Source organism: Notechis scutatus, chromosome 4 (genome assembly GCF_049901735.1).
Source record: "Notechis scutatus isolate UNSWTSFEM ecotype Mainland chromosome 4, rNotScu1.2, whole genome shotgun sequence".
In the NCBI taxonomy this organism is placed as follows: domain Eukaryota; kingdom Metazoa; phylum Chordata; class Lepidosauria; order Squamata; family Elapidae; genus Notechis; species Notechis scutatus.
Genome location: NC_142012.1, coordinates 43471759 through 43484311, shown reverse-complemented (window position 1 = coordinate 43484311; position 12553 = coordinate 43471759). Strand labels below are relative to the sequence as shown.

The window sequence follows — 12553 nt, the reverse complement described above, 5'->3', positions numbered from 1 at the left end:
GAAAGAGGGAAGAACGAGGGACCATTGTCTGGAACACTTGAAATTTTTATTTAGATTTGATTTATGTAGAATATAAAATATTCAAATCATTCTGGATATTTCAATTTTTCAACAAAACGTTACAAATCAAACTGTTTTGCCTAGATCTCAAAACATGACTCCTTTCCATGCATATGCCTAGTTAAACTACCAAATACATTACTTCATCCTGTCAGGCTTTATTCATAAAACACACATAAATTAACTGATTTTAATTTAACACACACATGCCCCACACACATAGACACACATGGTTGCATTTCAGGTGCTTGGCAACTGACTCACATTTATAATAGGTCGCAGAGGTCCACATCATCTGTCTGTAAATTGCTGTTTTTTTGCTGTTTTCCAAACTAAAGCTCTTGAAGAGACCCAGTTAAATGTAATTCATAATTGTGACTTTATACTCATTATTTTGAAACATTGAAAAGGGAATGTTTTTATACAAAAACATGGATTAAATGGTGTTAATTGTGCTTCATATCTGGCTTCTCAATAACTAGATTTTGTTTATTTCTATATAATAGGATAAACTAAGGTGTGCCTAGAATTCAGTAAAATCCTGATAACTTTCATATTGTTAACCATAAACTCAGCAAAAAGTTATTGGAGCCATATCTTGCTTTCCCATTAGGACTTTTTTCTTTTCACGTGTATATAGTAAAAGAAAAAGATGGATTTTTCTACCTTCGACTAGTTTTTATTTCTTTTCCAATCTTATTTTGTAAGTTCTATTAGGCACAGTTCTATTATGGTCCTCATTTAGAGACCATAATTTGAATTGGCATCTTGAGCACTAAGCAAAGTGGTCACCAAGTGAGAAATCACATGACCACAACTGTACTTTCTGGCTATGAAGAGGCCTAGTTAGTCAGTTTCACGGTCAGTTTTCTTTTGTTTGCCGCCTAACCATTCCCCCTATTTTTGGAATGCTCACCCCAGCACTAATAAATGATTAATAAGAACAGAATGTGTGTGTGTGTGTGTGTGTGTGTATCCACTGGAGTGGAAGGAATTAGAAGAAAGTAAGTAGGCACACAATGGGAAATGGACATCTCTCAGCAAAAGTCCGTGTGTTCTCCACTTTATGCTTGATATTTAATTGAAATGGGTAAAATGTTTAAGATATAAATGATTGTTAAGATTAATGATTAGACTATGTTATCCTAGTGAAACTTTTTGAGAAATGAGAGATTTGAAGTAGAAGAATATCTTCCTTTCCAATCTCTCCACTCTGGGGGTGGAGCAAAAGAAGATTGCCTACAGAAATTGTTTTACGAACACCTTCTTTTCCGGGATGTTGGTGGTGAAAGAAGAGTTACTGTGTTTGGTGCATAATGGGGAATGCACTAGCTGTTTACCTTGTGTGCTTACGGCTACTGGTTTTCAATGTTTATTCTCTATTGTATGCCTGTTTTCTCTCTTCCAATCCCTTCCTCTCCACTCTGCAAGTGAGGAGGAAAATTTAAAAAAGTCAGACACAGGACAATGCGTACTGACTGCAATTGTGATCACATTGGGGGGGTGTATAGTTCATAACCTTCGATAATCACTGAACAAGTGGTTGGTAAGCAAGGGCTACCCATATTGTTCAAACTCTTATATGGTAAATACATAGGAACAAGCTAACATGTAATTTCTTTTCTTCCAATATAACTTTCATTTTGACTTAAAAGTGTATGGTTTTTAAAACAGTTTAAATGAAATAAAATTAAATATTAAAAATATTAGATAATGCTGTTCTTTAAAAACTAAAATATGTTTTTACTAGAGTTACATAGTGAGATAGAATATAAGTAGAGTAGATTTCAGGGGTTGAGCAGAATTTTTAAGTTGGGAGTTCTGTCTTTTCCACGTAATCTTCATAAATATCAGCATTCTTGATAGTTCACCAATATAGTACCTTATATCACAAACAATTTCTTTTGCCTGTTAAAAACAGTTCTCTATTATGAGAATTATTTGTAACATATTTTAAGGCAAAACTAAAATAACCTGCCACTGTAAATATTGTAATGGTTAATTCAAATACAGTAATGATAGCATATAAGAAATTGAAGTACCTACTATATTTTGATAAAGGTTCTGATTTAAAAAAAGATCATACAAAGTGAAGTATGTCACATATTTAAGAGTTATAAGAATCGCTAAATTCAATTTAAAGATTCCAAGAACAAAACAAACACTATGAAACTATACTTTATGCTGACTGAATAATGGTTTGTTCATTACATTCTAGTGTATTTAATAGGTTAAAAAAATAATGAATACTGAAGACTATTGTAATTTTCTTTGTTGAATAATTCTGTGAAGCAGGTATAGTAAGTAGTTATAGTCCCAATCTTTTTTTATAGTTAGCTTAAAATCTTCAATAAAGTCAGTGAAATCATGCATCAGAACATAAACCTTTGGAGACCAAATCCTCAGTCTAACTGTAATATTTTAAACTTTTCTATGTTTGATCTTGATTCAGTTCTGTATTGCTTGGAAACGAAAGCTGACAGATTACTAGATTGGGAATCAAAATCCAGGTTAAATCTTGCATATATATATTTTTTGTAAATTTTATTTGAGTTTTCACAAAGGAAAAAAAAAATACAAATAAAACATCTTTTTTGAAAGCAGCATAATCCCAGGTTACATTTCTTCGTACAGACATAAATTCAGGTTCATGCTCATTTTTATATTCTATTCCATATCTTATTATTATTTTACATTTTCTGCATAGCTTCTCCCCTCTTTTAATTTTCTCAATTTTATTTTAATTATCTCATCTCAATTCAAATCATTGTATTTATATTTTTGTCTGTCCTGTTTCAATTATATATTATCTTTTCTCATTAAACAAAATTTCTCCTGTAGTTACTGATTGGAGTATGACGCCTTTATATCTTTTCCCTAAAGTTGTAACATTCAATATAATACATAACTTCCATTCGGATTCTGCTTGGTAAATTCTTAAAATACACACTGTATTCTTAAAAAAAGAAAAAATTATAAATGTATATAATTAAAACAACATTCCATTCCAATTCAATTCTATCATTAATATTAATATTCATTAAAGTCTTAACATCTTTAACATTACTTTTCAATTAAATATCATACTTCTATGGGAACAATTATAAGCTTTCCATAGTTAATCCCCCCCCTTCACTTATATTTTATAAAACATTAACTAATTAAAATGTTCCCATTCCTTCCTAATTCAATTTTCTCATTTATTTTATTTCACTTATTTTATTCACAAACATTTCACTAAATTACACTAACTATTTTATCCCTCATTTTAATCATACATTGTTTCCAATTTCCTAAAGTTACTTCTATTACTAATATAACAATACAATCTTATGTACCTTTACAGAATCCCTTTTTCAGTTAGATTTTTCACCCATTATCTCTAAATAGGTCCTGTTTCTCTATATCTTGCTCCGGTCCTTTGTAACTTCTTTTCCTTTCCTTCTTCCCTCTCTTCTTCTCTCTCCCCTTTTCACCCCCTTGTCTCTCTACCTCTATTTCTCTCTTCTGTATTCCCCTTTTCTGTTGCTTTCCAGTATTATACTTATTTTTTGAATTATTTTTCTTTTCTTTGGTTGTTTTTTTAAGTCTTAAATTCTCCATTCTCTCCCCCCCCTTTCCTTTTTCTTCCCCACATAGAATTACTTGTTCATTAAAGATGGCTTCTTCTTTGTCCCAGTCTTCTTGTTTTGCAGTCTTGTTGTTTCTCATAGTTCCAAATCTCCATTTCTAAAAATTGAAAGACGAAGCCAAAAGAACCCTTCCCTTCTTGTGCATCTTCTTTGTACTTTTTAAGTTCCATTTTCAATTCATCCAGAAGTGGTGCCATTGTATAAATTTTTAAACAACCACCCAGTTGATTTTAGTCATTCAAATATAATAACCAAAAATCCAAAGATCATCAAATAATCCAAATACATGCAAGCTGTTTCTTTTTTGCTCTTTTTTTTCACTTTCTCTTCCTAGGGTTACTATTTAGTTACAAAGTTTCAGTTAAAATGTATCTTTTAGAAGTTTTGTTGAAGTTTTACTTTAGATTCTTTTTAATTCCAGGCAGTCTCCTCCCTCTTCCAGATCCTGCCCTTATTCTTTTTCTCTCCCTTCCTGCTTATGAAAAAGAAAGTTTTTAATGTCCAGAAATCTTTATTATCCCTTTGGCATTTTGTTTTATTTTCAGCTTAATTGCCTATTGATGTCAAAGCGGATTTTTCCGGTTTCTTATTTAAGTCTCTTAGTTGTCAGTATAGGGAAGGAGAGAGAGGGGAAAAAAAAGCCAAACCTTTCCCTTTTCACTTTCCTTCGCTGCTTCCGACTCTTCTTTGGGAGCGATGTTATTTTTTGTAAGTTTACATTCCAGGGTACCTTGATTGTTGCTTTTACAATTTAACCCGGTCAGCCAAAACTTTCACTTCTTATCTTCCTCCTGCACATTCTTTTCTGGTCAAATTCTTCTTTGTGGTGGCCATTTCTGACCACCGCTGCAACCGCCTTCGGGAAAGGGAGTAATGGCCAGCTGAGGAGATGCGGCTCTCCTCAACCCTGCTGGCGGTCTCCCCCCTCTTCACCACCTCTACGGGGTGGCTTAGCCCCGAAACCAGCCGGCTCGGGGCGCTCCAGCGGCAAGCCCAGACAGAAACCATGCACGATCGCGGATTTCTGTCTGTTGCCGAAGCCCTTCAAACCGGAAGTTGAAATCTTGCATATTTTTAATATCTTTATTTTGAAATTTTGATGCCAAAATTCTTAGTTTGCAAATATTCACAGCATCTACTACCCCCCATAAAGTCCTGAAATCCCTCTCCAAAGAGATCATAATTCTCAATATGCCATATGAAGGATAATGTGGCTCTTCTGCTGATGAAAGTTACTCACTCCCTACTCTATACTAGTCCTCTGTTTCTAAGTCTATATGATTTACCACAGATGTCTAAGCCTATTTAGTATACTTCTGACCAGTTCATACCACTGAAACTAGTAAATGTTATGGTCCTTTTCAGAAATTGAGTATCATATTTTTTTCATGATAATGTTGGATCTAAAACAATTGCCATGTGTACATGATATGAAATATTGATGTGTTATCAGTGGAAGAAGGATTGCTGTGGATAAGTGATTTTGATTTATCCATTGATAATATAATAAGCTTGGCCTGAATATTTTACTACTAAAGTTGTTAGAAGTCTCGTCAATAAAGAAGTGTTTTCAACACTTCCCAACTACACTATTCATAGCATTGAAAGTCTAGATTATGAAGAATCTTCTTTGCCATTGGTATAGATGCTGGCAAATACATGGTAGTCATATTACTATGATTAATTATTTCTAGGCTTGTGACAGAAAAAAAGTTATATGTATATGCATTATGTGACAGTCATTGATTTTGAGGACTTAAGTAATTTCAATCCCTCACCGCCATTCAGCATATTCTGTAGATTGTAGGACTGTATGTGCCAGCATTATGTTTGTTACTGCTTCCACTTTGCTCAAAAATATCTTTAGTAAATATGAAAAATTAGATAAGTTATACTTAACCACTTCATTGCTTATCAATGCATTGTTAGCTCATCGGTTTTCATAGAATTGTGATTTTATCTTACAAAGATAATTTATACAGTGGAACATATTTGTTATGTATACTTCAGCTTTGATTGAATGAGATTGCTGAACTACTTTTAGTGTATAGCAAGCATATGATATATTTTATATTTTGAATGCCTAAATAATGTATTTTTCCCTGCCCTAGTTAAATTAATGTAGTTGTTCACTTCCATGATCCTTAATTTTGTTGAATATGTGGCTTTTTCTAATCATTCATTGTAGCTGTTGTCTTGAAACCAAGTAGGCTGAATATTTTTTCCCCTTTATTTAGCATCAAAATGGAACTGTCAGCCAAAAACTTAGAATGCAGTTGGCCACAGCTGCTTCAGAATCACTCAACAACTGACTGACATTTCACTAAGATTGAAAAGAATCTTTTACATGTATCAATTAGACCTGCCAAAACTTGGCTTTGAAAGGCGCTCCAGCATCTCTAATAGCTGTATGGAATGAATAGGTTTTGACAGCTGTGGCTTGCCCCATCATTGCAGCAATGTGACAAGAAAAACTGCACCTTTTGAACATTTGTCTGCCACAAAAGTTATGAAAGATATAGACCACCTTAGACTCAAGTGTAAAACTGCCTACATAGTTTTTGCCTGTGGTCCATTATTTCTATCTTGGAAGACTCAAGTGTTCAAATAAAAATCTTGGATCACTAATGTAACATTACCTTTAAAATCACAACAATAAGACAACATGTATCTGGCAGAAATAGACACTAGTCCTGTGTAATCTTTCCCATGTTAAAGGATCACTGATCTGGAGGACTGTTGGAACTATTCCATATACAGGATCTTTATAGAAGAAATAGGCATCAATATTGATCCACTGCCAAGATTATTGGATGCTTTTCAGCATGATTATATCTTGATTGTATAAGGCCTGCTTGCCTTTTCTTCTCTAATAACCACTCTAGCTCTCACTTGGAGTTTTCAACAGCACTCTTATCTGGCCAAATAGTAACATAAAAAACAGAGACCTCATTTTTGTAGAAAAATAGTGTATTTTGCATTATGTCAAGGTAATTATTAGGAATTTACATGCTTTGAAAATGATGTGAAAGAAATGTTTCACACAAAAATGCAGTCATAATATATATCTATAGTTAAAATAGCCTGACTTTACATGGAATCTCCCCAAATAAAATCCCAAATGATTTTTAAGTTACTTATCTTTTTTGGGGGGGGGTGGGGGTGGGGGGAATGGGCTTCTTTAAATTAATTGTAGAGGTGAAATTTGCACAATTACATTTTGTTAAACTATATGATAAAAATATTGTTCACTGATTTATTTTACAGTAGCCCTAGGCTTAGTTCCCTGCTGACCTATTTCAAAGCAAACCCTGCTGAATTGGCAGGAGGGAAGTTTGATTAGCAATTAAAAATAAATATATAAAATCAGAGAAGTATAGGCCTGCGCTGTTGTTGCTTTTCTTCACTGGGAATTTACAGTTGCCATAAAGGGAGTTCTAGTTGTCTCTCCCCCTCTCCCCATTAAATAAAGTAATGAGTAAAATGATTTTACTTTCACCTCCTTTGTATCGCTGGTGCTATTATTGCTTAAAAGGAGTGGGGAGAATATGATCTTGAAATACTAGGATACTGTACTATAAAATGGTAGTTTGTATTGCCAAGATTTTGCTAAACAAAACTACACTGAGAAAGCAGACTTGTTAAGTACGAATAAGCACATAGCAAAAATATTAGTCTGTTTTTCAGTCAGAAGGCAAAATTAGTATTCTATATATAGAAACATAAGATGTGGTTTCCTGTTGTGCAACTGATCATTTTATATATATTTTCATATAATGATGAAAGTTAATTCTCTACTGACTGATAATTAACATCTAATCTAAATCAGATAAAGTTTTAAGTAGATTCTTTTTAAAAGCTGTTGTGAGCTTTAGTCTTTTAAATTATCCTGAAGCCCTAAAGCTTTCTATACTGATTTTAATCACATGCACTAACACCCACTGGTGTTGATAAGGGCAAAGCTGATTAATTGTATGTTACCTGAATAATAACACATTCTTCATATGCATCATATGCTTTTGTTGAAGTATTTCTAAGCCAAATTCCAAGAAAAGGTTGAGAATGTTTTACATTTAAAATTTTGGTCATCCTTAAACTGTGTATATTTGTTTTCCACTTCACATTTTTGTTAGTCTAAAACAAATGAGGACCAATTTGATATCTATAAGGGAAAAAAATCCTTTTGCACATAAGGCAGAAACATACCTGGTCTATAATATCTGCCATGTGTTTCTGTTATATAAGCAAGGTGAAAAAATCTTAAATATAGGATATGATATTTTAAAAACCAATGCTAGTTATCCTGCCTGGCATATTTTTTATTGTTGTTGAGAGACTTAACGTTTTTATACCATTGTTGTGATTACAAGATTCTCTGATTACCTGTGATTCACTTTGAAACATAGTTATATCACATAGTGTGAAATTGGAAAATCTGTTCTATATGTGTTCTAATGGATGTAACGGTCATTAAGTATATGAGTCTTCTGACATTGTAATCAGATGTGATTCAGTCTGTTAAATATCCATGAAGCAACATCTGCTTCACAGAGTGACCTTCTGCTAGAGGATAGTTAGCATCTATTAGCAGATCATAGTGCAGATCTGCCTGATTTGAAAGGCACTAAACTAGGATAATCTGCTGTTTAGCAGCAAAATTGCAATAATTTATTGCAGTTAAATAAAGCTTGTTTTTTTCTTTTAAAAAGATTCTTCATTACATAATTATAGGGATATATACAGAAACATATTCTGTTGAAATTACCTGTTTACTTTCAAAATTGGCTTTAAAAAAATAAGATCACATTAGGGGATATGTCGTGATTTCCTGTATAGATATTGATAAGAGTCATTAACAATCAAAATAAATTAAAGCCAAAAGTAGTTGTACCATCTGCTGTATATTAATTAGATCTTTGCCTACTAAGGATAAAGTTTTAAAGAATGTAATTGAAACCAACTAATAGAATATATGCTAATATTTTAGAAAATGGGCTATTAGTTTATGCTTTAGCTTTAGCAAAGATAAGGATGATCTATAACAAACTTTAATTTTCTTTCTTCTCAGAGCAACCTCCAAATAACCAAGGCCAGTCGACCCTGCAACCTTTGCCACCTTCTCACAAGCAGCATTCAGCACAGAATCACCCATCTATCACCTCCCTTAACAGAAATTCACTGACAAATAGGAGGAACCAGAGTCCGGCCCCGCCGGCTGCTTTGCCCGCCGAGCTGCAAACCACACCCGAGTCGGTCCAGCTGCAGGACAGCTGGGTCCTTGGCAGTAATGTGCCACTGGAAAGCAGGTAATCCTTTAGGACCTTTAAGACTATAGTTATGCTCAGCATACTAGAAATCTGGAATTTGTGCTTCCCTTGTTCTGTTAGCACAGCTGGAATTTTAATTTACCATAGCCACATATGGTGCTACTACCTTGTCCCAAGCTGACATTTGAATTTAATTCTTCCCATATATACAAGGTTAACCCTTCTCACTAGCCAGCATGTGGTATATTCAGTTTGGGGTTAGCTTACTGTATGAACCAACACTTAATGGTAGGGCTGTGAAGGAATACAGACCTGATTTTGGGCATGATAAAGGAAGGAGCAAGCTATTAAGGGGAATTGCATTCAAAAATATTATTCAATCCAGAGAAAAAGGAAAGCATAAGATAGGGCAGAAATAAAACCTGACTAATTTTCAAAATTCTGTTATTCTACCATACAACAATAAAGAGTGTTCCTGCAATTCCCACTGCCTGTTTCTTGATCTTACCTATCTCAAAAGTTTAGCACAGGCCACTCTCTCTAAGTATTGTTATTATCTTGATGCATGTAATTTCTACTTTTTTTTTATTTTGCTGGGTTTATATGCTGGTTTAATGGTCAGACAACTCTTTAATTTTCATCAATAATGTTTCATCTTTGGTAAATAAAAATTAGATTAGAAAGATGGTGGTGGTACTATTAGAGAAGTTTGCATGTATTTATTTTATTTATTTACGAAATTTGGACAATGCCAATCTCCCTTATAAGCAACTTTTAGCAACATAGATACATTCTGCTTTTTAAATTTTGCATACAGTTCTTATTATTTCTTGTCCTTTGATTTGTATTTGGTGGCATTCTTTTGGTCTGTTTTCCCTGATTGCCACTGCAACAACAAAAAGTTTGTGGCACGTTAAAGGCTAAAAGTTTATTGTCACGTAAGCTTTATCCCAATCCACTTATAAGATATATGGAATTTAGTTTTGATCAAGCAAATGTTATGTTAAAACAACTGTTGAGCATGGGAAAGGAAAATAAAAGAAAAAAAAAACTAAAAAGAGAAGTGAGAGAATTATTTTACATAATGGTCCTAAGCAAAGCATTGCATATGATCATATAAGTATTTTGGAACACTACAGTGGACTGGCTTATACAGAAAATCCATTGATTGCTTTATAAGAAGAAAGGTGAGGCGCAATCATATTAATAAAGTAAGTAGATGCTCCCATTCTTAACCCGGAATTTATCAAACAATCAAATGTTTACAATTAAACCATACAGAACAAACATACCTATTCTACAGTCCATTGAAGAGCTGCTAAAGGATTTTGCTAAAGAAGCTATGAACCTATCCAATTAAGTTTTTTTTAAAAAAGAAAAGATAAACCAATCCAGGAATAATTACTTATAAGAGAAACTGAAAAGAAAACAACAAAACACTATTTGTTGCCATAGAGCAGTCAAGTAAAATCACTGAATTCTATCAGCAATGTTCTATAGCCACAGAACACATAATTTATGTTTTCTAAAATACTGAAACCCCTAAACCTTTTGATTTTTTCCTTTATCGTCATTTTAATTCTCCCTCTTGCTATCACAACAGATTCGATTCTGCTTTAGTTAATGATGTTTTATTAATTAAATTTCTACAGCTGCCTGTTTACCAAAATGAACTTTAAACTAGTAAATATAATATTATGACAAAAGCTACAAAACTTTTTTTTTACTTCATTTGAGGATGTAGCTTAGCTCCTGAGCAGCTTCCTGCTATCGGTGTCCTTCAAAGACTTTTTCCATTGGAGCTGAATAAATTGTCTAAAGCAGGGGTCGCCAACCTTTTGGACCTCAGGGACCACCAAACTCATAATTTAGATCCCAGGGACCACTAACTGGTTTTGTGGGTGTGGCCTCATTTCTGGGTGTGGCTTGGTGGTCATGTGACTGGCTGGGTATGGCTTGTATGTAAATATTATAAATATTTATATAAATATTGATTTTTTTATAAAAAAAGAGCAACTTTTACCCCAAATCAGGCAAAGCAGGTGGGCAGATTGAGTTGCTCACAGAATCACAGATTCATTCAGAAATCTATCTATCTGCCATTGGCTAGCTCAGTCTGTCACATAAAATTTGCTTGCAAGCAAACTCACAAAATTAACTCAAAACACACCATATATGTAAATATTGAATTTTTTATTAAAAAAGCAACTTTTATCCAAAATCAGGCAAAGCAGGCAGATTGAGTTGCTCACAGAATCATTCAGTGATCTATCTATCTGCCATCGGCTAGCTCAGTCTCTCAAATTTGCTTGCCGTGAGTTTGCACTGAATTTGCTTGTAAGCAAACCTTCAGTCCTAAGGGATGTTCAGCTGTGCTTAGCTAGAAAGCAAGAAATCCAACCATTTCCTGCTTCCTAGCTAATCTAAATCTCCCAGCACAGCAGAACAGATGATGGTCGCAAAAAGGAAAAACAGCAACTTAGCAGACAAGTTTGCCGGGTAAGGAGTGAGTGGGCGGGGAGAGTTCCCGCAGGCCATGTAGGCTGAGCAGCCTTGTGTTTCTGCGCAGCCTGGATTAATTGCTTTGGGAGGGTGCTCTGGGGGTGAGATTTCTCTGCGGCCCACCAAAATTTTGTCACGGCCCACCAGTGGGCTGCGGCCCACCAGTTGGCGACCGCTGTCTAAAGCGTTCAATGGATAAATGAATAAAAATATTCCACAAGCTGGTGTCTCTACAGGATCCCAAAATCACTATTATGCTGCCCACAGATTTGAATACTCTTTTATTTGCTAACATAGATAACTCATAACTAGCAATCTAATGCAACAGTGCAAACATTAGTGTTTACCTACTAGATAATTGATGAGCCAGTGACAGCCAAAACTGAGAAAAGATACTCAATATCCAGTATTGTGTCTACTCTGTGAATAAGGCCTATAAACTATTTCCTCTCCTCCTTCTTGAATATGGACATATGATCTGGATGTGAAGCACATGTGATGTGAGTGTTCCTGAGAAAAAAACCCAATAAATGGACCAGAATTGAAACTGGAAATATTTGATGCTGGAGGTGGTTGTACTGTGACTAAGACGTTGGGATATGATCAGTCAAAAGTGAAACTTTCAGCAAAGCCTTTCTTGGGAAAGAAGCTGTTTGAAGAAATAATTAGATCCCATGAGAAGAAATCCTCACCTACAATCCCAAAGGGGAAAGAAAACAGATACAACAGAAATCCTGCATCTGTTTTTCTCTACTTAATAGTAAAATTCCTACCTTCTTGCTCTTCTCTCAAGATGATCTGCTGATTTCACTGCTAAAGCTGGTTCTTTACCAGTGCTGCTCTTTAGTTTTAAATGGGAGCACTTAGGAGTGACCTAAGATGACTTTTCGAGGATCACAGACCCAGTGGGGAAGGGTGGTGTTGAACATTCCAATTCCCTCTGAAAGCAATTGAAAAATCATTGGGCATATCCATCTTCCTGTCAAGCAGTTTCGTTTTCTCAGCATGCCAGAGTTTTAATATTCACTTTTTGACTTTACTGTTTTATTTTGCTTTTTGCTTTAAAAGTTGATCAGCAGTTGCACTTATTTT

At 34.3% G+C, this 12553-nt stretch overlaps 1 protein-coding gene across 27 annotated transcripts in view; it reads left to right on the top strand.

Moving 5' to 3' along the window:
* TENM3 (teneurin transmembrane protein 3) overlaps window positions 1-12553 on the top strand; it is a 708976-nt gene that overhangs the window by 544994 nt on the left and 151429 nt on the right. For all 27 annotated transcript variants that reach the window (XM_087963269.1, XM_087963268.1, XM_026667191.2 and 24 more), the window contains one exon: window positions 8761-8998. In XM_087963269.1, coding sequence (XP_087819395.1) covers window positions 8761-8998 — 238 coding nt within the window. The remainder of the gene's footprint in view (window positions 1-8760; window positions 8999-12553) is intronic.